The following is a 27,834-nucleotide window of genomic DNA, read 5'->3' as shown; positions in this document are numbered from 1 at the left end:
TTGTTTGATGGAGAAGCTCAAAAGGAACAATTTCCACATTAGATGTGCATAATTAGGAAGCTGGATGATCAGCTTAGCCAGCTTCACTGCTCCACCCACATAGAGTCCAAGACGAAGTTGACAACTTCCAGAAGCAAACACGTAGAGCAATCATATATTGCATATACACTACACGTAATGGCAACTGCCAAGCAAAAATGGCACATCAAATGCCCTTAGACCGCTTAGGCATATGCGGTATACAGAAAATGCTGTGCTCAGCACTCGGGACGAAGTCAAACGAGGAAAATGGAGCAGAAATGGGAGCAGGAAAAAGATGGAGTGTGGAGAGCATGGGAGAGCACAGGATGGCAACGGCTCTGTTCTCACTCTCTCCTGGTCGGCGTCTGCTTTATATCCTCTTCTTTTCGCTTTTTGTGACTCCAAACTACCCTAAACAAGATTCATGTTATTCCGGCCATTTCCGCTTATTTACGTTGCCTATTTATTGGCCCGGCCTGCTGTGCGGCCAAATCAGGACATAGTGCGGTAGGAAATGAACGGGCATTGTATAAAGCTGCGCAACTTCACCGGGGTTTTCTGCGTTTTTCTCAGAGTTAGGGCTTGGGGTGGAACGTTTGGCAACTAAATTTGCTTTATGACGCAGCAAGCCAAATGAATAAATGCCCAGATAGGGGAGGGATAGGGGATGAAGGGATAGGGGGATGGAAAACACGGCAGTCGGAAAACGGCAAATGGTTTTGTTTCATTAGTGGCAAGGCAATCGGCAACATAATTATCGCACACACACACATGCACACACAGATATACAAACACGCGCGCGCATAATTCAAGTGACTTTAATTTACTTTTAGATTTTCCCCAACTTTGCAGGTGGGGTGACTCGAGGAGGGTATTTTAGGCCATCATGGAATTGATGGTCATAATGACTGCTAACTTGTTTGGCGTATTAATTGAAAATAATTGTCGGCTAGAGCTCTAAAATCAAGCATACGCCGTGTGGGCACTTGAAGATCTAGCAAGACTAACACTTGGCTGCCGTTGCTGTTGTTGTCACAATTCGGTTGCTGTTGCTGTTTTTTGTTAGTGAAGTCGTTGATTATGCTTATCACGAAGCGCATATCAACGACAAAACGAGCACATTAATAAACCTGCTTAGGTAAAAGAGATGGCAAGAGCGAGAGCGAGAGCGAGACGGTAGAGGGTGTGGGTGCATATTAATATGCCAGGCACATTTCCAACCACAATGCAAACAGGCTGAAATTGCCAGACAAGCCAACTGACAAACTCAACTCTAACTCAATGGCAGGCAGGCAGGCAAGCACACACACACACCACACACCACACACATCTGGCTGAAATGGCAACCTCTCAGTGAGGTTGCGCGAGTGTATGTGTATTTATAGCCAGGATATGTGCTGTATCCTGCCCCGCTGGCTGGCCGCAAACGAATTATTGCGCCACTAATTGCACGAAGCTAAAACGAAAAGTATGTTGCCCGCATTCCTCCTGCACTTGCCCCACAGGTCGAGGCTGGCAGTTAATGTTACCACACAGCAATGACCACATATGTGAATGTGTGGATGTATGTGTGTGTATGTGTGTGTGTGTGTGTGTGTGTACTGCCAGGCATGTGTCTGTGCCATCAGTTTACGCCGCTTATGGAGCAAGTTATTTATGTTTATGATTACATTGCGACTGGCAGTTTTCCCTTTTCACCCTTCTTGTCCCTAGCATATCATCCAAAAGTTGCATTGAGATGAAGATTAGGCAGTAGCAGCAGGAATTAACATGAATTCAGCGATTCAACTTTAATTTTTTGGCGCCTTTTCCTTATGGTTCACCTCCTCTTAATATTACCATAACCTTTGTTGTGCAACCAACTGTTTTACATCGAAAGTAAGACTTTCCGCACAAACTTTTGAGCACAATGTAGACCTACATAAAGTATTATGGTTTTCGACGATCAAGAGTGATCTTTCGGTTATATTCATCGCCCTTTGTTTGTTATAAGTAAATCCCTCCGTTTTCGCATTAAATTCCAAATTTAATCTTGACAAGTGCTATAAAATAAATGTACATTGTATTTGAATAGAGGTGGAGTTACAATGAAGTATAATAAACCTCTGAAAGCCAGGCTCCGATTGGAATATTGCGCATACGCATCGTGTGTCACATGTGTGTTTTATGATCTTCTGAAAAAGCGTTCGCTATCACAACTTTGCACCCTAGCGCATGCATCAGCCACACACGTCCTTCAAGCAGCAGACTCGCTCAGGTTTTCCAACTGTTTTCTTCGTTCACACACACAAGCACATAAAATGCCAAAATTGTAACTTACACAGACACTCACAGCCGTATCTGTAGGCCAAGTTGTAAACAAATCGTTAATCACTTGCCACACAAGGCCAAAAAAATGAGCCCCAAGCGACTGAAACTTTCATATTGGTGCAGAACAGAAAAAACAACAAAAAATAAAAAAAAAAACCCAGAAACTCAATTTTAATACGGGCTGCACAAAAAGCCACACAAGGCCAACAACAACATCAATAACGGCAACAACAACAAGGACACAATCATCACACATTAAGTACAAGTATGTATATATACATAGATACCTATGTATGTATATACAGATATGTATGTATGTGTACATATGGGGCATGTGCAACGCCTGAAAGTATGCTACAAAGCATAAAGGATCTAGAATTTGGGTCAACAGCGCTGCCAGCACTGGCGATGAAGCCGGCGCCACCGCCGATATGTACGTCGATGTCGACTTCGATGTCGGGCTAACCTTCAACATGAAGCGCAGCATAACTGCAGGCGCATGAAAAGTCGCATGAAAAAAATGAAAAACGTGAAAAGAGGAAAGCGAAACTGAAACCGAACTGAAAAGCGTGTCAAGGCAATGTTAGCCACAAAGAGTTCGTTCCCTCGCCTCTAACCTCCACCATGCCACTCGCTCAAGGTGACCCAGTAAATAGAGAAGGCGTCGGGGAAATTGGCGCACTCGGTGGCTCGTCGCTTTGCAAGGACATGGCAGCGTTATCAGTGCCTTGGACAGCAGCAGGGCCGGAACCGGAGCAAGAACGTTGCTACTGCTCGTGCGACATCGTTTGATGTTCGTGCGTCACTCGGGCGGCCGCCAAGCTAAATGCGTCCGCCAGTTGCATTGTCCGTTGCACCAACACAGTCGCATTTGGCACCGGCCCGGCACCGGCTCGAAGTAGCGCATAGGCTCGCGTCTCAGTCTCCGTCTCAACATGCATGCCACCGCATCCGCCGCGACCTCCGCGCTCAACTACTATGTGGAGCGATGTGATTACGAGCCGTACACTCAGCGAGCGGCCAGCGAAAGAAGCGAAGCTAGTGATGGATCCGTTACTGCCTGCGAAGGACCCTCCTCAGCCGCCAGCTGCTTCTCGTCCAGCTCCAGTTCTCATTCTCGTTCCCATTCGCGTTCTCGTTCCGCTTCGCCGCCCATCGCCAACCTTTATGGCGATCTATCTAGCGTGCCATATTTTAACAGCAAGCCGCGCAGTCAAGTACGATTAAGAATTGATACCTACACCAGAAGTGTGTGCCACAACTAATCAGTACCTTTTGCCTCCTCTCTTTGCAGTTCAAAAAATTACGCTGTACCTGGAAGGGCTGCAATTGCGTTGAAATGACGGCGGCGCAAATCGAACGTCACATAAGGGACAAGCATTTGCGGTAAGTTCCAAATGCCTCGCAAATAACACCACCTCTCACTACGAGCGTTATAAATAAGTCCTGTCGAGGGTCCTTGAAACACGCTGTGCACTGTACAGTCACAACAACAACAACAACAACAACAACAACAACAACGACACAGAACGCAAGTGGGCGGGCCAATAGCAACGCATGCGTTGCCTTGACTTAGTGTAGCTACAACAACAACAACAACTATATCAAGCATTGCACAGTGATGCGCATTCTGAAGAGCCGGTGTCAATAGTGGGAGTGGGATGGAATGATCTGTTCTATTTTTATTCTTCTAGTGCCTAACACACTCCTTGTATTCCCAGTATACTTAGTTCCACAGTCTACCACAAATATACATATTTTTGATTTTGTGCACAAGTTGCTAAATGATTGCTAGCCACACAAACCCCTTAAGCAGGTCAAAGTTTGATGATAATTGTCAGCTCTCCGGCCTACCCGATTTTTATTTGGGGCTCAAAAACGGGATATTAATGCATTATACAAAATCTTAAGCAGAACTTTTCCTTAATAAGCGACTTCAGCCCACTGTGCAATATTTTTGACGCTGTCGTTGCTGCCACAAACCAAAAGTGGAGCGAACACTTGTGCTCTTGCACACTACAACTATGCAGGTCAACCCACACACACGACCGCTCTACCGCATTGGGATTCAGAGCGCCCCTCTCCTTCCCTCGCTCAACACCAGCCGCAGAATTCAGATTGCGCACCTGCCCGTCAAAAGGCGTGGGGGCGTGACTTTCTGGGTGGCGCTGCACATTTTTGAGGCCAAGGTCCACCGTCGATTCTGTTCAAAATGCGCGCGCGCGCTCGCTTTTCTCAACTACAGCATTGATGTTTACATGAACGAGTATGTATGTATGTATGTATATACACATGTACGTATACTATTCACAATTCGACGATGCTCCGATATTTCCTACAAGCTCGTGCATGTGGGTGGGAGAAGCGGTTTGAGAAATTCAAGTGACAGCAGAAATTTAAAATGAAAGACCATGTTTTTGCTTCTGCTTTCAAAACGTTGTTCTTTTCATCGTATATGTATAAGTAAGCATAAATATAGTATGTGTATAGATCGTATGATTATATGTATGTATGTATTGTTGGTGTCGCTGGCGGTTGTGTTCTTGATGTTGTTATTTTTGTTGGCAAACGAACAGCGCGCTACTAAACTAGAAGAACAGTACACATATGCATTGTATATATGTTTATATGTAGAGGATACGTATTTATGTATTACTATTATGCTTGGGCATGCATAGCACACACACAGGCCACCAAACAAAGGTGCATGTGTGTAGGTATGTACGCTTGGCATGCTGGCAGCTTGATGCGAGGAGCTGGGTGGAGCAGCTTAGATGCATTGATTCGTTACAAGTCTCTTGCATTATTTTCAGTTATGTGGCATAAGTATAAATATGTGGGGGATATCATTATAATAAGAAGACGTACATACACAAAACCCTTACTAAATGGTATAACTTAAAGCAAAACGGCGGGCGGAACGAGACATTCACACTTTACAAATACATACATAGGTAACTTATAATCTCGACGGCGACTTCAGATAAATTAACTTAAAACTAAATGCTTTTCGTATCCCTATCGCTGCTGCTCGCAAACTGAACAGCATTAAACACATTTAGACATTGCATTTTACAAATAATTGAAACTAGTTGTTGGAGGTACATAAAACAATTTAAATACAATACGTCTTCATCTTTAAAACTCATATGCAGCACATGCGATGTTTTATATGTATAAATGTGGGTTGGTTTTGTTCAAAGCTTTTCAACTGCATTAACTAAGAAACTTTAAGCTTAACGTCTACTACAGTTATATTACGTGTTACAGTTATAGTTATGACGAATCTTGTTTACATTTATGTAACGTTAAAATCTTTAAACACTAGTGGCTAAAATTAGCTTACATATATATATGCTGCGTGTTCTAAACAACTACTTTAGTCTGCCTTGTTGATTGTTTGCTGTCGACGTTTTCAATGATTACTTTATCGGGCTCATTTAACTTATTCGTAGTATATATAGTTCATTCAAAATACAAGCATACAACAAATGCTGGGAGCAAAAATTAGGAGATTTGAATACATAAAAGCCTAAGGAAATTAAATTTTCGAGTACATAAGATAATTAACAAAAAATAACATAAACATATTTAAAAAGGGGACGCATACAATTCCACAAAGCAATAACACGAAAACAACAAAATTCACAAATTGGTTGGGGTGGTGGGGGCGGTGTCAATCATGAAAATACAGCATTACAAATTTTCCCAAAGTTCCAGCGCTGCCTAGTGCTGATGTATGAGGCCGTGTGTTATGTCCATGGCCGTGTCGCCCATGCCATTGACATTAAGACCTCCGTTTAGCATGCTAGTAGCTATTTTATGGGGAGACAAGAAACATAACTTAAGCAAATCACATTCAGCAGGGACTGGGATGCAGTTGGATAAATTCTGTCTACCTACAGTTACGCGTGACCTGCGTGTCCATCTGCGTCCAATACTGCTCAGAAGGGCTCTGCGTGCTAGTTCCCGGCGGCGCTTGCACCGGTGCCCCCGTGTACCGAAAATACGGATTCTTAAGATCCAATGTGTTGCTGGACGATATCAGTGTGCCCTCGATATGTAAATCAATGGTAACATCGTAGGACTGCCGCCGATTGGCCTCCAGCAGCACCCGTCCTGTCAGTGTCTGTCCCTGCTTGATGAAAATTGGCATGGGCAGCAGGCAGCGCACCTGATACCAATGGGTCAAGGGTGCCGTCGGCGAGGTGGAAAGCCATACGTTCTGGCTACTGCCACTGAACTCAACGTCGAACCAGAAGGCCAACCCATGACAAATGCCCGTCTGCAGTATGAGAAACTCGAGGGGAATGTCTGTAAAAAGAACATGACATTATGCTCAGAGCGGCCCAAGCAAACGGAGCCACAATTCAGCAAATTACCGATAACATGCAAGTCGTCCTCCTTGTCGTTGAGAAAGTCACAAACATGTCGCACTGACTTGGCCATGCAGATGCGTATATCGAAAGTGTCCACAATCGGCTGACGGAAGTACTCCTTCATGCCCTCCTTATGCAGCGTGGTTAGGTCCACACCATGAAACGCTGATTGATACCAGAAATTGGCCTTGTTGTACTGCTCCGAGTACAGCGATTCGTCAGAAAATGGCGCTATATGCAGATCACCATGTGTGGGGAACATTTTCCCCTGTGGCTTTAACCACTTGCGGGCATGTAGATAGGTTTCCAGCATGCGCTCGTTGTAAAGCATGTACCCCATCGGCTCCGATATGATGACATCCACTTTTTCGGGCAATTCGATCTCCTCGATCTTGCCGGGTATCACAGAGATCTTGTGCTGCACATTATTCGATTCAACCAATTGCTGCGCATACTGCGCCATATTAGATGCTTCAATGGCGTACACCTTGGCAGCGCCTGCCTGCACGGCAAAAAACGAGAGTATCCCGGAACCGGCGCCTACGTCTAGCACAATTTTATCCTAAATGTAGAAAAACATAAATCGGAATAGGGCAAGCATTAAGTAGAGTTGGGATCGAAATCCAATTTAAAATGGTGTTGACAGATGCAATCTACGGCTACCTGAAAATCAATCGCATTTCCCAGTATGGCGCGCTGATAGGTGCTTGTTCTCACATAGTCCTGCATCATGTTCTGCTGCTGACTGAGGTAGCCATAGAACTGGAAGTACTGCGAGGCGGACGACTCCTCCGTACGCTGCGAGAAGACAGACTTTGGCCGCAAGTGCTTCACATTTTCCACCACTTTACGGAAGAGTTGCTGATCCTGGTCGCTAGCGAAACGCAGCACCAGATTTTCCGCATCTAGCGAAATAGCATAGGTACGCCGGCCCAACTGTGCCGCATCCGTATCGGCCGAGATCATGTACTCCTTAAGCAGATGCTCATGATCGTTATCTAGAATGCAAAATTGTTATAATCACCATAGTTGGTGTATATTCACTATCACTATATAATATAGAATTTATTTACCAAGCACAATTCGCAGCACAACGCCTTGGGAGTCGTAGCTGCAGAGCAGCGTACAGCTGCCCTTGTATTTGTTGCTAAATTCGAGCTTTTGCTCATCACAAATCGCGCTAATTACGACGCCCGTGAATTTTGAAGTTGACAGCGAGTGGCCAACAAAATCGACGACGCCAGAAAGCGATGCCACGCTATTGGCGTTGGCAATCGCTGCTGCGCTGGCAGTGGAAGTTGCAGCGGCAGCGACCGTGCTGTATTTATTATTTTGCTCGACTCGGCTAGAAGTGGACATATTCGAATTTGATGTTGTTGCGGGTGCGCTTTCTTAAGTTTTTAACGTAGGAAAAGGGGTAAATCACAATGCTTTACGTTAATAATTGACACAATTGTATTGTTGGCCATGCACCCAGACTCATACACAGAGACAGATACACGCGAGACGTGCGACGCACAAATTTTTTTTTCTTTCGGTGGCGGCTGCAAAATTTTCCACAACAAAATGACGGGCTCTTTGTTGTTGGCGCTGGTCAAAGAGCTTGAGCAATGCACGCGTTAGCCGCTGGTTGATTGAGGGCTGAATTATATTACGTTGTGGCGCGGTCTTGGTCGCTGCTTAAGCAAAAATCAATCGATTTTTGTTGAATTCGTATTGATTTGACACAGAACGTGCGTGTTTTTTGCAAACGTTGCTACAACTCTGCAGCTGTTCACTTCTGTTGGAACCAGTTCACGGGCATTGCTGCATAGCGCTGCCAGATTGAGAAAGTGGCAACGCCGTGCATAGTGCTGCCAGAGCGAACCGGCAAACTGGTTCCAACTGCAGTTGTACTCGTCTACTTGCCAATCAGAACGAAATACATTGAAACTGATGAACTGAAAAATGTTTCTGCCCTTACAGCAAAAAGGCCAGACGCTCTGGAGACAACGACTCCTGCAGTGAAAATGAGCATGAAGAGGAATTCTATTATACGGACGACGACGACGATGACGAGTCGGTCAAAACGCCTAGTCCAGCCTCTCCACCCACACTCAGCCACCGGGACATGGCACGTCCGCCTCATGAGGATCCAGAATACCAAAGACAGAAGGTTATCAATTTCAGGTATGTATGAACCACATAATCATTCAAATGAAACTCCAATTCTAAATCTTACCTACAGACAAGGACGCGCTATGAATTATAGCCAACAGCAGCAGCAGCAACCGCCACATTTTAGCAACAACAGCCGGTCCTTGCATCACAATAATAACGGCACCGTTCACATCACAAGCACCCAACAACAACAGCTGCAGAACAACAACACAAGCCTCATACCCACTTCGCCGCTGGCGCACCACAACTACACTTGGCCCTCCAACAGCGCTGGTGCCGGCACTGCGATCCCGGTGACTGCAACATCGACGCCGACAAGCGGGCCACCGAATCAGCAGCAGCAACCACATCACATCAAGCATCCACGCTCATCATCACGTCCGTCCCATTCGGCAGCGCCATATCCAACATCCACATATGGCCATCATCAGCATCACAATTACAGCAGCAGCGGAAGCAGTAGCAGCAACAACAGTAGTCCGATCATCCATAGCAACAACAGTGCCAACAACATGTTGCATCAATTGTCGCAGCAAAACGTCACAGTGACAGCCCATCACAGTGGAAATGGCAACAGCAACGGAAACGCAAACGTCAGCGGCCAACCGCACCAGCAACAACACCTGTCTGGCGTGACCATCACGCCCAACTACCATCCATCGCAGCAGCAGCAACAGCCGCCGCAGCAGCAAAGACAACAGACAACTGCCAGCAACATAGTTGCAAATACGGGCCCCAACATGCCACTGCAACACGTGGCCGTACAGCATGCGGTCCAGCATGCGGCCAAACATACACCTAACTCACCGAGCCGTCGCACGCGCGGCGAGAACAAAAAATGCCGCAAGGTCTACGGCATGGAGCGTCGCGACCAATGGTGCACCCAGTGCAGATGGAAGAAGGCTTGTAGTCGCTTCGGCGACTGAAGGCGGCAGAAATCGTCGACGGAGGCGGCGGGCTCGTCGACGACCAACTTGCGACAAAGCGACATGTCAAAGGCAGCAACAACAGCGGCAACAGCAACAACAGCGACGGCAACAGCAACGACAACATCAAAAATGACCACCACAGTTGTTAGATTGGCGGCAGAGGTGGCGGCGGGTAAGCAACTGCCGGCATCGCTTACCATTAAGACCAATCGGCGCTATGGCAGTCACTCCAACCACGGCAACAGCAATATGACAACAATGCCCATTAGTGGCGTGGCCACTTCGGTCATTGTGGCCCCAATTTCAGCGGCCACACCACCGCCCACGCCATCGCCCACCCACAGCAGCAGCTCCGGTGCTGGCATCGGCGACAGTGTTGCCGCCTACGAACAGCAAGTTGCTGCTGCCAACGGTCTTCTGGCCTGGAGTCGCGCCACCAGCGCGTTGCAGCATCAAAAGATGCTGCCACCATCGGAGCCGCAAAACCACGCTCTGCTGTTGCAATGTTAAGTACTACGGTCTATTTGTTATTCTTGTTGCTTGGACACAGCCGTTGCTCTCCATTTGCCGTTGGATGCGCGAAGCAGCAAATTATGGTCTCTTTCTTATTTACTCTGCATTAACTGCACCTTAAACGTAACGGTATCTCTTTTGTTGTTGTGCTGGTGTTGCCACTGCCGTGCAAATGTTGCGAAAGCGACAACCACACACACACACACACACACACAAAACCACACACAGCAACATTTGCGCTGGGCAACATTTGCAATTTACAATATACATACATACATATGTAATTTTAAAGATAAAACATACATATACATATTTATTTTAAAAATGACTTTGTTAAACCTTATGTTATAAACAACAACAAATCGGCAATCGCTTTGCAATTCGATTCGCCAACCATTTATTATACATAGATATATATTAATATATATATTTATATTTCTCGATATGTATAAATATATATATCGATTTATATAAATATATATATTTGTAAAATCTAAAGCAAATATACATTTTGATTTTTTTAGTTATAAGGCCCTAGAAAATTTTTTCTTATTATTAAGTGCAATTTTTGTTCAACTTCTTGCTCTAAAAAAAAACATAAAACAAAGAAAGAAAGAAAAAACAAACTCAACAACAGCGCTTTGCGCAATAAAAACAAATCAAAATGGATTACAAAATATACATCTATATAAATACATACCTATATACACGCATAATACATACATATATAGTATATGAAAGAATGATGAACATACAAAATATGCATATAGAAATATTCAAGCGTTACATCTACATATTATTAAAGCAAAACAAACAATTTACATTTACATATAAATAGTTAAATAACTTGCGTATAATTCAAGAATTCAAAACAGTTTTACAAAATGTATGTGTGTGTTAACAGTTAAGTATAATATACATACATACAAACAAAGAAAGAAATAAATAAGCATGCATCGCTTGATGCCAGCGATGCAGAAGAAAGGCAAAAGCAAATATTCAAACTTAAAGTAAATAAAGCAAAAAACTTAAATCAAATGCAGAAGGGATGATTAAACAAAAGCGCTCGTTAAATATTCTAGCTAAATAAGCAATCACATCTATAGAACAATTATCCCCAGTCCCAACCAAACCCATCACCCAAAACAAATAAACAAACAAACACACACAACTCCTACACTATTGTATAATAAACATAAAGCAATTACATTTAATTTTAGAGAATTATAAACAATGAAAGCAATCAACAAAAACGAAATGCAATAATTTAAAGATCAGACAGAACAGGCAGACAATTATAAATAGAATGCATAAAAGAAAACAGTATAGACCGTCGGAATTTCTTTGGAGCCAAGAAGCGAATATTTTTAAAAATGTACTTTTAATACCATGTTCAAATACTTCATTAAGCTGATTTTCGAAATTTTTTCTATTGATTAATTTGTAAAAATCCTACGACTAACACTTACTATACATATATTTAAACAAACACCTTTTTGCGTTGTGCAACTATTGTGAATTCTTCAAATTACGGCGACGGCGGTGGGCCCCAAAATGTTGATTCTAATGATGAAAATAATGAATAATGATGATGATGATTATTTTGATGAGCAAGATATGGATGGACACTAATGATGTCACAAATAGCAGCTCTGCCAGGTAGAGAGGGGGAAACGGAATGATTTGAAAACCAAACAAACGAGAACGAGACAAATGATAGCATGGGAAACGATGTAAAAATACACAAGGAATTTTTAACCAAATTGGAAGTACAAACTAAAGTCTAGAATATGTATATATAAAACTGTAAACAAAGATGAAAAACAAATGTATATGCATATATATTTTTCGAATTAAGCAGCCCACAGGATGGGCTAGGAGAGAGTTAGAAGAGAGATGATGTGGAAAGTTGAAGTTGAGCAGCAATGAAAGCAAAAACAAATTGAAAGCGAACAGCGCAGTATCGAAAACTTGGAGATCAGAGGTAGTGGTAAACGCAGGCCAGAAAAATGAGCTTGGATAGAGAAAACTGTGAGATAGGTAGTGGAGGGCATAGAAGAAAGGCAAAGAAATGTGAGATTTCGCAAAGAACTCTAATAATATTTCTTGTAAAGAAACTAAAACATTGCTTACACATAAGTTTTCAAATTGCATAATGTTTTCCAAATCTCAAGTTTTCTACAAGAATTAAAAACAAACACAAAAATCTTTAAATACATATTTGATGAGTCCAGCAAATATATAAAACAAAAACAAAAAAAAAAAAAAACACGTACACATGCGCACATTTCTTTGAAATTGTTAGCCGTGATTTGAATGAAATTCATAATGGTGGCCATTTGTGTAATGCAAAACGTTTAACAAATTGATTAAGCATGCTACATACATTTTACAATTGTATTTCGTTTTTACTATATATAAGTTTTACATCAACAACAACAAAAACACACATATGTAGTTTTAAAGGCAAAGGCAAAAGAAGGAAGCACAGAAGAAAATAGAAAATTGTGAGTTTCTTTACAAATTTAATTATGACAATGATTATTATTGTTTTTCTTGCTAATTTTCTTGCACCAACAACAACAAAACACACACACACACACAGCAACAAACAAAAGCAAAACAAACACTCGATTCTTCGTTGCGTTCTGGAAATTATTTAAATTTAAGTGATATTTTTAAAGCAAAGAAACTATCCATTACTGTATAATTATCGATAAAGTTTCGACATATTTTACGATTATGATTATTACGCAGAAGATTTGCAAATAACAAATATCTAAAAGAGCCAGCATCAGAAATGCCAAACAAATGCAAAAGCAAGATGGTGTCAATCAAACTGATTTCTGAAAATTGAATAGAACCAACCTACCAACCAATATATACATATATATACGTTATATATATCTACATATATATACGGGATACGGAACATGAACACAACTGCTATTTTTTTCTTTCAGTCCACAAGAAAATGTTTGCAAACTGCATAAGCCCCCAACAACACACGTTTTATTGAAAATATACAATTGTTATTTATAATTAAAAAAAAAAACCAAAAGAATCAAGTTTGTTTTTATTATGATTTGCTCTTTCAGTTGAACTATCTTTTTCAATCTTTTTGGTTGCCTGTCCCCGTCCTCTGCACTTCCACACAACGGTTTCCTATGGTACTATGTATACGTGCATACCCTTATGTACCAATACAATCGGACCCGAACCCAGATTTGGAATCCCAGACCTCAGACTCAGTGTATAGAAGCTTAACCACAGTACGTATAAGTTTGCTTTCGGATTTCCCACGAACCAATCGCAGACTGTACGCCTAGCACTTCTTAAGCAGCTATGGTTTCCCCCTAAGGTCCCAGATGTAGAGCATCAATGATAGATTTAAATATTTACAATTATCCCGACAAATATACGCGTAGCCAGTGCTACAATCTAGAGCATTTTATTCTTGGACCGATTGAAAAGTTTTTGAAAAACAAGCAGCTTTACAACTTGGACTCTTTAGAATCCGATCTGCAAGTTTCAGTATTGAAATAGAAAAAGTTTTTAAGATAGATGTATTGAAGTTCAAGTGTCTAGCAACACTAAATTCCCTAGTACTATTTATAACGCTTCAAGATATGTTGTACTTTTTTAAAAGTTTTTCTTTGATTACTTTTCAGTTGTGCAGAATTGAGTTCTATAATTTCTTTGCCCTTTTCTTTGCGACATGCCCATCAACTAAGAAACTCATTTGTGAACTGAAGCAACTGAAAATATATAATTATTACTATATGTACTTGTAACCAAGGCTTCTTTGCCAATGTGTATTTGTACGTATGCATAAGACAAGTTTTAAGGCTAAACCCTATGCATGTAGATCGAAACTTATGATATTTCTTCTGGATATTTACTGTATCGTCGTTATTGATGTGTTAACGTTAGCCTAACTATAAGCAATCGCACAGTCGGAGCAGTCGATGGACCGTCCGAATGGATGGGTCGAGTGTGAGTTTACAATTAGAAATATGATCGGCAGCTGGCCAGACCTCGACCACGGGGCTGGGCCGGACAATGCTGTTAAAGCGCGGTATGTTGCATCCACTAATTGGTAATTAAGTTACAATGTACTCATAATATATGCTTGCATAGATATATACACGTACATACATATACATACCCATATACGTGTATGCATGGACCTACGCCTATGTACATACATACTCGTACATATATATTACTATAGTCGATGTGTGTGAATTTTGTTAAGCTACGGAGGGCATTGGAAGCAGACTTCAATGTCGTGACTTCTAAGTAGAAATATAGTTACATACTCGTACATTATACATATATTAAATAATTGGGTGTATTATTGGTTTTTGGCCAAGGTAATGGAGAGACCATCTGCCTACCATCTGTGTCCGTACTCGGACGGATGGAAGGCACAGTGTGTTGTTTGCGTTGGTGTGTTCATTTTCTAATTGGAAAAACGACATTAGTTTTAAAAATTTGCATTCAAGATAAGGCTGATTTATTTGACTTGTTCTTTTTATACAAAATCTATTGATAAAGACGCTCACACACCAGCGCGCGCACACACATACACACAAAAGGGCCGCATCATATCAGCAAGGGAATTTTGAAAGTCCAAAGGCGGCCGCCTGGCCAATATGTATTCCATTTAGTCTTAAGTCGAAAAAGTTTACAAAGTGCTTGCTTAGTTTAGTGCACCGGGCAAAAGACTTGCAAGATTATTTACGATTTACGTATTCAGACGCAGCTCGCTTAGCACCTCCATTCCGATCTTCATCCCATCGCCCATACTAAGAGGAAGACGCGCCCGCCTCAATCACTGCATAGCTTCGGGTGCTCCAAAGTTGTTGGCCAAAGCAGCCAGTAAAAGGGGAAGGGAAGAAATAGAGTCCAGAGAGGGCAGGGAAAATGCTCAACTCACTGCCAACAACACCATATAAGATTAGTTCATAAAGCCACCTTTAATGGCAGTATCGATTCCATTGTGTATATTTTTGAAGGGTGGTGTGAACTCTCCCGCGTTTAGCACAAGAGATCGCACTGTCATTTGGTTGAAAAGTTTCGCAACTTCTCTATAAACTCAACACCAGCCATCAGACATCAGTCATCAGATATCAACCATCAGACATCTGCCATCAGCCATCAGACTCATCTGCCATTTCACTACTGAAACGTTCGAGTTGCCCAATACAAATATAACTTAAAGAGAAGCAATACGCTGTTTATACAATCATATGTGTATGGATGTGTTTGTTGTGAATCATCGTAATGGGCATAAAGTTTACACACATATATATACACACACACTCACACCGACACTGCTACAGATTCAGACACGCACACATGTATAGACATACAAACCGACTGATACTTCAAACCAATTATAAGTACACTCATATATAAAAAGCGAAAGAATCGAAATTGGCGCCTAGTTACTTGTAAGTGAGGAACTTAACATAATTTCAATAATAGTTTTTACATAAGTTTTTCTACCCAAGTTGTTGTAACTTTTTTAAGATTTAAATTTATGATAATTGGCAACAAATGTTTTTGTAATCAGCAAGAAAAAACTAAAGAAACTAAAATATAAATTTATAGAAGAGTGCAAATCACGTGCGTTCAGTGCGAGTCGCTTTCAATTCTCAAGGCAATTGAAAGTTGAAAACTATAGTACACGTATGTACTTGTATAGTATATGAATTAAATTGGCAAATCTATTAAAAAACATAAGAAAACAAACACCACAAGATGTCTTCAAAATTGGCTAAAGAACACAAAAATGAACTAAACTTTAAAAGACTTGGACTTTGGGCGGTTGGAAGTGGAGAGTTTCGCCAATCTTAAAAATTGGTATTAATCGTAACACAAAAGAACAAAAATGAATAAAGCACTGTACTGAGCGTGCGTCAAAAATACTGATCATTCAGTGTATGAGTATAACCTTTAATTTAAAACAACTACAAAAGTGTGCTACTTATACATTTATTAAGTCATTTTTTAAGAAATTAGACACTACATATGTAAATCATACGGCTATGTATTCGCGAATGCTGAGACCCTCAATGATTTGATTTGATTTGATTTGATTAAGCTGCTCTATTATTGGGATGCTGATGCCCATTCGAGGCAACCATGCAAGCCATGATACATATGTATATGTATATACATAATACTCAAGCACTTCACACAAACACAATAACATACACACACACATACACTCATTTATAAATAATTAGAATTGAAAGTTACACCTGCATTCACCACGAACTGAACTTCTCATTAAGCTCTTAAAAACTTGAGGCTCTCCAAACTACTTACAATAGATATTTATTGCGCCCTAATCGAAAGAGTAAAGCCTCCTCGGCATAGCATACTTACCATAAAAAGATCACCTAACATTTTTAAGTGTCTTTTAATTTAGGTTCACAAGCAAATTAAAAACGAAAATAAATAAAAACAACGCTGTGCTTCATTTCAATTACTATATGTTGCAGGTCCACTTAAAAGGCAATAGCTACAGGCACATTCCCTAAACACCAATCGAATACTAATTAAGTGTGAGAAGTTAGGAGATCCCTGAATGAGTGTCAAATGCAGTTTCAGTTCAGCACGCACTAACCCACATACTTACACAAAAATGGTGGAGCCAAATCGTCCACAAGACACATAGCACATAGCATGACATAACAGATAATTTACCCGTAGCTGTAAAGAGGATGGCGAGAGATATAAAATATTATGAATAATAAGGATAAGTAATTGTTGTTGTGTCTTCATACAAACCTTTAACAATCTTTACAAGTTTAAGAATCGACAGAGAAGAAACAAGTAATTCGTTTTCCGTTATGTTTTCAACGCACCTTGTTTCGTTCTCCATTGTTGACATTTTTTACTGTTATGCCAAACATTTAAAATACCTATCTAAGTACGTATTTAAGATTACAAATACTTGAGTTTGTTTGCCAGCAAACCGCTCCCTCAGTTCCGCTTCGACTACCAACTACTAGCTAGTTCAACTGGTTCTACTATTTAGAATAATATACATATACTTGTATGTATTTATATATAGGAGTACTCGTACGTCACGTGTATTTATTCAAAATATGAACACCATATGAAAAGGTACAAATCGGGCACACTGCGAGGGACGCACCCTCTGGGGCCGGCCAAGGGGCTGTGGCTGGAGCAGGTGAAAACAAAACACACCCACACACATTTACAGAAGAGTGTAAAACTAACATAAATACGAATATAAGTTCTGCATTCAAATTACAAAGGCAAAATAAAAAATACAATTTTTAAAAATAATAACCACCCAATTAAGTGTCGTCGTGTATATTCATGTTAGACTTACCGATCATTACATATAGTATACAGCTACATAAACATATGCGATACCGATTAAATAAAAAGAATATGCAACTTAAACGTTTATCTTCAACCAATTTTTTGACAATTAAATACATTGAAGAAAAAAGCAATGCAAACAAAACCAAACCAAACTACGTGGGGCAGTAATTTGTATTATACCTATCTACATATATACAAGCAAACCTATACATAGTTATATATATATATATACTATATATACATAAAATACAAATATAAGTGTGAAGCAGTTAAACCATAGTTGAGAAACACACAGTGAGGAATTTCTATATACAAACAAGTATATGGTGAGAAGACAGAATTTTCGAAAGAGCCAGAAAAGTATTTACAAAAAAAAACCAAAAAAACAAATAAGAAAAACCATCAAAACTACCGAGGACCCAAGAAACAAAATCATACACACATACTTGCAAGCATTTTTAAATGAGAGTAAACAAAATAGTCGGTCGGAAATAAACCGCAACTTGTTAGGACAAGTTGTTGTCGACAAATTAACGTGAGAATCGTGTACCTACAAAGCAAGGAAGCAAAACAAAAGAGAAAACCGAAACTCAAAGAGAAAGTATATATATTTTTTGCAGAGGAAACGTGTAACAATTAAACTACAAGAAATTGCAGACATTTTAAAATTAAATACATACATATATACAATATAGTAGAGTTTTTAAAATCAAGAACGAACCGGCAAAGCAAAACGCAGGCATCTAAAAGCTTCAACTATAGACAGAGCCAATCTACATATACATATATATACAACTCTATTGCATACAATGTACAGACACACACACACACACACACATACATGCACACGACCCATGCTACTTACAAAGGACACAATTACCTACATACTGGCAACACACAAACAGATACAAGTATGTACATACATATGAATGACATATTGTTGCTCAGTTGGCTTTTTATGCATCGCGCGACTATTTTTTGTATTTGTAAGGTACTAAGATTCCCAAACCTAAAATCGATCTATTTAAATAATGAGAGTAAGAACGAGAACAAGATTGAAGTGGGAGTGCAAAAATGTAGCATACTTTCCAGCGTACGCATGGATTGTTTCTTCAATTAAATGTCACAGAGTCTTCATTTAGGCCTGCATTATAGAAAACAACAACCAACTAAACCAACCAAGCAAACAAATAAACAACATATATAAATGTGCACATTTTGTACCAAAATATATATGTACATAATATATGTATATACACACACATGTATGTAACTATCAATCCGTATACATATACATAAGCAGATCCGAAACAGTCGCCCATCAAAGAAAGCAAAAAGCCGTGTCATTACTCCGACAGAGGCCCCTTAATGCATTATGCCATAAGGAATCCCTAACAGCGTTTACCGAAATCTGTAGAAACATTTGAAATCATTGAATTAAATGTATTGTAAATGTTGATTTTAAACCGAAAATAAAATAAGAATCAGAAAGACAAATTGCAAAAAAAAAACAAATATTAACATAAAATTAAATACCAAAACATTGTGAAGATTACACGAACACTCTAACGAAATGAAATGAAACATGGAAAGCTATGATAACAATGACAGAAACAAAAAATACAAATGATACTTTAAAAACCATTACAAAACGTTTTTTATTGATTATGTTGAAACGCATTCAATAAGAGAAGGCTATTGAGCCCCTCATGCATAATATTCCAAATAGCATACATATATACCCCCAAAACATTTCTTTTCGGTAGTTAGTAGTCGACTGTTATAGGCGGGTTTAGTGCGGTTTAGAATTTATCGGCATGGAGTAAAGCTTTATGCATAGAAGCGGGCACTACTTTGTGCACGTTTTACAGTTTAAAATAAACATTGTATTATACATTTTTATTTTATTCCGGTGCCTATAAATTTATCGCACTAAGCTTTCCTTTGCTATTAAATGTAATACTTGGGCCATGCACCATGCATTTTGGTAACAATTTCGTGCAAGCCTGGACCTTCATTATTATCGGCAATTTTCGCTGCTATCACATCATTGATTTAGATTTTCCAAATAAGAATATGTGCTTGTGGCAATACGCGAGATAAACTAATCTGCTGTGCCACGCTAACTTGAACGTATTGGTAGGATCATATTTGTACAGCATTGATAGCATCTCGAAAGTGGATGTACTCCTCGGATCGTAGGTATACTTGGTTCAACCTGATAACTGATCATTGTGATTATTGCCCTCTTTTTCGCGAGCCATGCATCGACATGTTTAAGTACTTGGAAAATCATTGAACTAAAGTTCTTAATCGTTTCATGGCCTGTAAATGAATGTTTGTGCAATAAACATGAACTAATCCTGTTAAAATAACGTATACTTTCCTGTAAATGAATTTATTATCCTTATCGCAATATTATAAACATCTCCACCTCGCCAAAAAAACGATGTTTCGGGTACACGCTGCAGATGATCATTCTGACGATGCGGATTGATATCACGTGGGTCTAAGTTTTCACCAATGACAGTAACATCAATTGTTTGCGTTTTGAAACGTTCTCTTATAGGCTCTACTAGCAATTTTATAATGTCCAGTGTTGTGGAAAAAAGTTCGCACAATCGTCTTCGCACTTGTGTGCATAACGCTGGTCCACCTCTTGTGGTGAAAGTCTATATAGTTCAATCCACAATTATAGTTTTCCTGAAGAAATGAGCACAGTCGAGGGATATACATTGATAATTTTGCCACCTTCTACACAAGATCAGCTCGAGACTGAGAACCCTCAGCTTGGTGCAGGTACCATTAATGTCTAATTAAATAAGATACATAATTCAAATATTTCTTCTACATAGGTCTCCCTACTTTTTCCCATATGATATACATATATGTATTATAATACAAATTTATTTGAAACTTGAAACTTACATTGTTATTATCAATACCGTTTACCAATAACCAAAGCCATGAATTATTCGGAGACTTCTTTATTTTATTTTTGATTCTTTTGAGAATTGTCGAGCAACTGCCATGTTTTTTGATAGTTTTACAAGTTCGAGTTATTTCAGATTACGAGGCTTATTCAAATGAAGCCGAAGAAGAAAAAATAAAAAGCCAATTTTAGTGGTGTGGTCATGATATCCAAACAAAACTCTGTCTTCTCCGACCCCAAGCAAATCTTAAGCCATTTCGTACCTTGGCAAGTCAATCGGTCATCGGCAGTTGTTTGATCAACTCTCTCGGCACGAACATCAAGTTCGTCACAATTGAGCCATCGATCGATCGTTCGGTACCCAACAAACGATAGCGGGTGAGTGCTCAGGGAGAGTTACTTGCACATATTAGCATGAAACCCATGGGCCAAACATATCAGTGCGGCGCCAACAGGCATGCGAATCGGTTCAAAATCGGACGCACCAAAAAGTGAAATAATGCTTTTAACGCTTGAAAATTACAAGGCGTGCCAAATAAAAGCCTGAAGAGCCATTACCTTGAAAAAGAATATAGCTCCAATCATCTAATGGATTCAAATTACAATTGAGAGAGCAAAAAATAATGACAATAGTGCAATTTATGAACACGACAAAGCTTTTAAAACCAACCATCAGGGCAGTCAAAGGTTTCCACGCGTAAAAAGTGAAATAAATAAATAAAGTGTAAACAAAAAGCAGTCGACGTGATAATCAGAATCGCCACAAATGTGCATTTATTTTATTGGCGTCAAGGCCCGTAGTTAGAACGGAAAATGAAAATGGAAAAGTTGAAAAAGCGCGCGTCAAATGTAAAGCGCGGGCTCATCCAGATCTGCCTTTGTCTTTGCAACCTGCCCATGCTCAGCCACGCCCACTACATACAAATCGATCACGAGGAGTTTCGCGCCAGCGGCTTTCCCCATCCACACTTGCCACCCCCTCCACCGCACCTCGAGCACTTGCCCCAAGCAGCGGCCACCAAGGAGCTAACTCCCGCCGAAATAATGGTCGATCTAACAAACGATCTGACATATCGCATCCAACACTACCACTCCATACTCAACCGCAACAACTTTGCCTTCTCGCCCACCGCACTGGTCAGTGTCCTGGTGGCGCTCTACGAGGGCTCGGCGGGCCACAGTGCCAACGAGCTGCGGAATGTGCTCCAGCTTCCCAACAATCGTGACATCATACGCATCGGCTACCGCGACATACATCGACGACTGCGGGTAAGGTGGTCTGCGGGTGATCCCAGCCCATGTAGGGCCGCAGCTTAGCCCCAATTTGGTTTTATGCCCTTCTGTGCTCATTTGTTTGTGTTTATGGTGAACTTAACCTACAGCCATTAAGTAGAAGCCCGCAGCTACATAAATAAATAGCCAAAGCACATTTACATGCATCGTTAACCACATTCATTGTTTTAAGCCCTGACCGGTGTACCGCTTGCGTCCGAATTACACTTCATTGATACTTGAAGCAAATATTCTACCTGTATCGGCATGTTGATGCAGAAAGCACGCCTCGGGCCTTATCGCGTTCTCTTGGCCCGGGGCAGTTCTTGCCAACCCATTCGGTCTACGTACTCGGACATGGCTATATAGTTCAATAGGTTGTTGACCCCTTTGGCTATGTATGAACCAAACACTCGATGGGCGAAAAAAAACAATTTGAATTGAATTTTTAATTGTCGCTCTGTCCACACAATTGGACAATTTTCAATCTGCTGATATGGGAGTTTATTTTCGAAATGATATTTAATGATTTTATTAATATCCTGTACCCCAAGCATGGAAGGCATCTCGAAAAAGTTAACTCCCGCTCCAAAAAGTTAACTTTTCTGAGCGTATGAATTTACAAACTTTCATGAGTGTTTTTTCCCCGCTTTGCACTGTTGATTGTTGTTAACCATTTTTATTTCTCCATTTTGTTTAATAAAGTAAAAAAGGAAATTATAGTATATACCTCACTTGTATATTCATAATGTTTTTAAGAGATTTGAATAAATTGAAACTGAATTTTCAAACCAAACGTTTTTCCGATCTCTAAAGTGAATATCGAACTAAATTGTTATGCAACATTGTCGCACAAGAAAACGTTTGAATTGGAAATATTTTCAAGGCACACAAGGCAATAAGACTAAAAAATGCGATAATGATCAATACGGTAGTGAAGATGGCATTCCGTTGTATGAGTTGATTAATTCAAAATGTTTTTACGACGTTACCGTTCGAGAGGTTCAACTGTTGATGTCTACGACCGGTGGTAATGCTAACATCAGCTTTGATTACACCTAGCCCTCGCTTAACGCTAACTCTTTTAAAGATAACTCGGTCTAACGCGATTGCAAAATTGCTACCATTTCTCTTTGAACGCGGTGAAATACCTCGTTCTAACGCGATGGACAAAATCGATTTTTTTATTTTCTCGATTATTGCATGAGTATCTTTGGGTATAGTATGTATCACCACACATGAGATGTGTGTAGGAAAAGGGAAGTCCCACTTTCTACATACACCATCAGAGTAAGATTGAGTGCATACTCGTATGTCCATACATAAATAGTTGCTAAGGTGAGCAAAACTTTATTTCTTCAGACGCGCACATAGTAAGATTAAAATTCTTGTGATAAGTGAAATGGTTTAACCGTTGAATGAAATAAAATGGTATAAAGTAAATTATACAAATTGCTAAATAAAATAAACCATATAAGAAGAGCTGCTAAGGAGCTTTAAGAGCCACTAAACAGTCGAAAATTACAGATTTTGTTGCCACACAAGGGGAGCCACCATATAAAAAATGTTAATTACTAAAGCTACTATAAATGCCAAAATAAAACTCAAGCTGAAATTGTGTCTATTCCATGAGGATTAAGGACATAATTTATATATATCCTTAATCAGTGAGTCAGGGCGAATATTTTGAATTAATTAATTTTTAATTTTTTATTTTTGATCAAAAAAATAAAACTCAAAGAATAATCATTATTTTATAAGTTTTATTTTTTTGCTCATCAATAATGATTATTGGTTAAGTTTTAAAGTAAAACTCAAAATTAATCATTACATTGTGAGCGAATGAATAAAAATTAAAATTTATAAATCATAGTGAAAATGCATAGATAATCCTTAAAAAAGGATATCTGTGAATTCCTCACTTTCTCAAAGTTACTATAAGTGAATGATTTTTTCGTTTAAAAAAACAAAATAATCATTATTTGCGGTCCCTGCTTTTTATGTTTTTGAAACTAATAAATTTAAACACTAAAAAATTGTTGTATGCATTTTTCGAAGTCTAGGAACGTAACCCCTCATTTTGTATGGAAATATATGGCTCGTTTAACGCGATTTCGCTTAACACGACGCTTTCAAGGATCGTAACGCCCGCGTTAAGCGAGGGCTAGGTGTATATGGAAAATTGGTATAGGGACCAAATTACGGATGATAATTTTGATTTCAAAGTGTCCTATGATAACGACGGGTGACTCAAGCGAGATATTCCACAACCACATTCCAAAGGTGTGCTTCCAGATAGCAATTGAAAGCATCAGAAGCTTGATAAAGTGGTTTGAAAACAGTAACGATGCAAATGAAATGATTATCAAGGCTATGTTTACTATTGAATATTTTTTCAAAGAGGTTTAAAGAAAGATTTAATTACCTTTGGGACATTTCGGTTAACGTTTTCGAGATTTTACTGTACCTATTTGAAATATATATACCATATTATTTAAGATTCCGCTCTCCATATGAATATCACGTATTTAAAAATTATTATCAATCAAGGATACAATATTTATAAATACAGATATTATGTAGCGCTTATGCTTTAAACACGTATTTTAACGATTATTTTATTTTAATATTATTCTTAATAAAGCGAAAAAATTTTTCACTTATAGCAGCTTTTAGAGAACGAGGATTATAGCAATATCCTTCCTATTTTTAGGGGTATTTTCTAACCCAAAACTGTACTATTGCCGCACGTCTCAAATTTTTATTTATTCCCTATGTAAAAATCAGGAACAATCACAACGTAAGTTTTATATTTGATCAAAAATATAAAATTAATTACTATCTGAGCTTCTTTTTTTGCTCAAAAATAATTATTTTTGGTTGAGTTGTAAAGTATAACTCAAAATAAATCAATAATAATCATTATTTTGTAATTTTTATAATAATACCAATAATGATTGCAGTCCCTGATTTTAACCAATCATTCCCATACCGAGTGTCTCATATAGCCCACTGGCAAATTAATTTAGTTGTATAATGCAGTTGGTTGTGGCTGTTCAAGTAACAAAAGTTTACTAACATTAATTTAAAAATATGGCCAAGTAATTACATGTAAAAAAATTATAATGTTAGTAAATAATATTTTTAACTACTACAAACAATAATTGTTGCAAAAAAGTGGTACATTTTTACTCTAAAAACATTTAATTGTCTACAAACACATCATTTCTTCTGCTTAAGCTATTGTCTACAAAAAATTGTAAATCCAATTGAAAGTCCACAAAAGCTTTTTTGTTGGGTGTTTATTATTATTTATTTATTATTAATAACACGGAGAGAATAATTTGTGCAATTTATAATATTTATAAGGTGAATAAGGTTCTATTTTCAATTTAAACAGATCGATTGGCAGCCATGACTTTAATTAAATAATTAATTTTGTTTTATGTTAAGTTTATTTATTCATAATTTATTTATTCAAATTGTAATCTTTGATTACCGCCCTGATCGATCATATTACAGGAATCTAAAATGATTTTTATACCTATTTTCGCTCAAATTTATTTTCTTCAAATCCCTATTTGTTGCAGACCTATTTTTTTGGCTCAGACAATCCTCTGAAGGGCCTTAGTCTGAACAGAAACAATGTGACAGTGCTAAAGGATTTCGAGACTGTTCTAATGTTCTACGGCTACGACTTGAGCGTCGATATGGTCTCAGCGACAGCACCAACAAATGCCACGACTGAGCTGACGAACACAACCATGGCCAGTAACACCACGTCCGAAGATATGCAGACAGAAACCACAACGCTCAAAGATTCGGAAACAACAACGACCGAGCCATCCACAACTACAACAGAAGAGACAACGGAGGCTGCCACAACAACAACTACGGTGGAGACTACCACAGTAGAGGCTGAGACAGAAGCCACCGAAGCCACCGAGGCGCCAGCAGCAGCATCTGACGAGGATGCAGCCGAGGCAGCAGGAGAGGGCGAAGACGAGGCTGCCGAACTGGTCTCCGCTTTTGTGGCAGAAGAGGATGCCGAACCATTCTTGCGCATACAAAAAGCGCGCGTTTCCCGACTACCAACCAGCAAACTTCAGGCACCACTCAAGCATTCTCTTCCCATTACACCAAAGCCCAACTATTTGCCCAGTGCGGTCCACAGCATCCAGATACCTATGGCTGCGCGTCAAATTTCTGCGCCTACGAACAGTATGCGACAAGCTTCGTTGACGACAAAGGCACCGAAGCTGCGACAAACTAGCAGCAGCACACCATCTCCGCCCCTACGTTCTCCAGCCCCGACAACAAGTCGAAAGGCAAAATCGGCCCGCCTGAAGCGCCACGTCCTTGGCTACAAGGATTTGGATGCCAATCTCTTTCTAACGCTCTTTAGCCCACACGCTCCTCATCACCATCGCAACTTGCTGCCCTTAACACCCACGCACCACGCCCCTGTGTCTGCCTTTACGCATATTTCCAATGAGTTCTCATTGGATGTGGAGCCGCACTTTATCAATGACGCCGCAGAGACGAAACAAAACTACAATACGGATGTCATTAGCCATGTCTTCTATTTGGGCAGCCAGCAAATCGTTCACACCACCTTCAAGGTGTACAACGCTGTGCTGTACTTCAAGTATTTTGAGCATCTGAAGATCAGCGCCCTCGAACTAGAGCTGGACACGCCCGAGTACAACCTGATGATTCTTCTTCCGGACTATCACATGGACATCGTTGCCGCCGCCGCCTCCCTCAAGCTGGGACCCACCCTTCGGCTAATGCGCAAGCAGCTCAAGCCACGCTGGGTACAAGCCATCATACCCGACTTTAAGCTGCACGGGACAATGTTTCTCACCAACGATCTTCAAAATGTAAGCGAAATGAGATGAAATTTGACCAAGCTGATAATTTGGTTTGTCATAAGTTAAATCTTGGGTCTGATCATCGTGGATTCCTGAGATCCACGGTCATAGGGTGAACTGGAGGTCATTCGGCTTACACAGATCACAAATATAGATCATAAGTCAAACACGGTTAGGTTTTAACCTAACCATCTAACATTGGCTTCTATCACCAAACAAAAGAAAATAAAAATTTCTACTAATTTAAACCAGTCGGGTATAGGTGACTGGAAAAAAAGCCATAAGGAGAACATTTACAATTGATGAAAGCACTGTTTTGCTTAAAGATTGGCTGCGGTTTTACTTTCATTATTCTTCTATTACCTTGCAGATGGGAATTTGCGATATTTTTGAGCCAAGTCGCGCAGATTTCCGTCCCATGACCGGGGAACGGGAGCAGATCTATGTGCGTCATATTGAGCAAGCCATAAACGTTTCCATTCGTACGCGGCCCATCAATCAGCTCAAACGTAAGTGGCAAACATTGCAGCACACCTGAACAAACGCATTGAGGCGCAACCGAGATGGCGGACGGCCCCACCTGCAGTGGCATCTGTGATTGCGCCAGCACTTGCTATGGCAAGCAGCAGCAGCAAAATCAACAGTCAAGATACAAACAACTAATAACCATTTCCTTTCTTTGGCCAGGCAACTATGGCGCCCAAACAAAGCCCATACAGATCTCTGTTAACCATCCGTTTCTGTTTTTCATCGTCGATCGCGACTTGGATGTGGCGGTGATGGCGGGGCGCATACTCAATCCACTGAACGTGCGAATACAGTAACCAACTCAATCGTAGAAGGTCGAAGAAATGGAAAGTGCTTGAGGGACAATGCCCTTCTTTTTGGACGATGCCAACGTGTAACGTTTTGTAATTTACCTGATAACTTGTTAAGCTATTTAAATGAAACATAAGTTTTCTACAAGGCTTCTTTAATTTGTAATGGAACTCACGACTAGAATTGGATCAGTTTTATTCTTACATTGACTTTATAAAAGAAAAATGAAACGCACATGCATACCTACATAGTAC

General features: G+C 39.9%; 3 protein-coding genes across 5 annotated transcripts in view; 2 read left to right on the top strand and 1 right to left on the bottom strand.

Annotated features, from left to right (window-relative positions):
* Nucleotides 1-9,812, top strand: part of LOC115625563 (zinc finger protein 395) — a 187,476-nt gene extending 177,664 nt beyond the window's left edge. For both annotated transcript variants that reach the window (XM_030520656.1, XM_030520657.1), the window contains exons 5-7: nucleotides 3,626-3,717; nucleotides 8,676-8,879; nucleotides 8,938-9,812. In XM_030520656.1, coding sequence (XP_030376516.1) covers nucleotides 3,626-3,717; nucleotides 8,676-8,879; nucleotides 8,938-9,796 — 1,155 coding nt within the window. In that variant the 3' untranslated portion in view covers nucleotides 9,797-9,812. The remainder of the gene's footprint in view (nucleotides 1-3,625; nucleotides 3,718-8,675; nucleotides 8,880-8,937) is intronic.
* LOC115625564 (histone-arginine methyltransferase CARMER) lies at nucleotides 4,949-8,460 on the bottom strand. Of its 2 annotated transcripts, none has more exons than XM_030520659.1 (5): nucleotides 7,784-8,460; nucleotides 7,374-7,708; nucleotides 6,714-7,272; nucleotides 6,231-6,645; nucleotides 4,949-6,146 (listed from the first exon to the last, which is right to left on the bottom strand). In XM_030520659.1, exons 1-5 carry the CDS (start codon nucleotides 8,067-8,069, stop codon nucleotides 6,140-6,142), a joined length of 1,602 nt encoding a protein of 533 aa, XP_030376519.1. In that variant the 5' UTR covers nucleotides 8,070-8,460; the 3' UTR covers nucleotides 4,949-6,139. The 2 variants fall into 2 exon arrangements, with proteins under 2 accessions (XP_030376519.1, XP_030376518.1); XM_030520658.1 differs by having other exon boundaries at nucleotides 6,235-6,645.
* Nucleotides 9,813-21,428: 11,616 nt separating the features above from the next.
* LOC115625479 lies at nucleotides 21,429-27,585 on the top strand. The gene is made up of 4 exons (XM_030520528.1): nucleotides 21,429-21,884; nucleotides 25,478-26,770; nucleotides 27,132-27,270; nucleotides 27,449-27,585. The coding sequence occupies exons 1-4, from the start codon at nucleotides 21,429-21,431 to the stop codon at nucleotides 27,583-27,585; spliced, it is 2,025 nt and encodes a 674-aa protein (XP_030376388.1).
* The last annotated feature ends 249 nt before the right edge of the window (nucleotides 27,586-27,834 follow it).

This window comes from Scaptodrosophila lebanonensis, unplaced genomic scaffold (assembly GCF_003285725.1).
Source record: "Scaptodrosophila lebanonensis strain 11010-0011.00,11010-0021.00 unplaced genomic scaffold, SlebRS2 tig00000072-arrow-pilon, whole genome shotgun sequence".
Taxonomy (NCBI): Eukaryota; Metazoa; Arthropoda; class Insecta; order Diptera; family Drosophilidae; genus Scaptodrosophila; species Scaptodrosophila lebanonensis.
This window is presented reverse-complemented; position numbering and strand designations above follow the sequence as displayed.

Coding starts and splice junctions, on each gene's coding strand:
- LOC115625479 (XM_030520528.1), top strand. CDS start 21,429: ATGAAAATGGAAAAGTTGAAAAAGCGCGCGTCAAATGTAAAGCGCGGG. Junction 26,771..27,131: donor TCACCAACGATCTTCAAAAT/GTAAGCGAAATG, acceptor ATTACCTTGCAG/ATGGGAATTTGCGATATTTT. Junction 27,271..27,448: donor GCCCATCAATCAGCTCAAAC/GTAAGTGGCAAA, acceptor TTCTTTGGCCAG/GCAACTATGGCGCCCAAACA.
- LOC115625564 (XM_030520658.1), bottom strand. CDS start 8,069: ATGTCCACTTCTAGCCGAGTCGAGCAAAATAATAAATACAGCACGGTC. Junction 7,709..7,783: donor TGTGCTGCGAATTGTGCTTG/GTAAATAAATTC, acceptor TTTGCATTCTAG/ATAACGATCATGAGCATCTG. Junction 6,646..6,713: donor GGACGACTTGCATGTTATCG/GTAATTTGCTGA, acceptor TTCTTTTTACAG/ACATTCCCCTCGAGTTTCTC.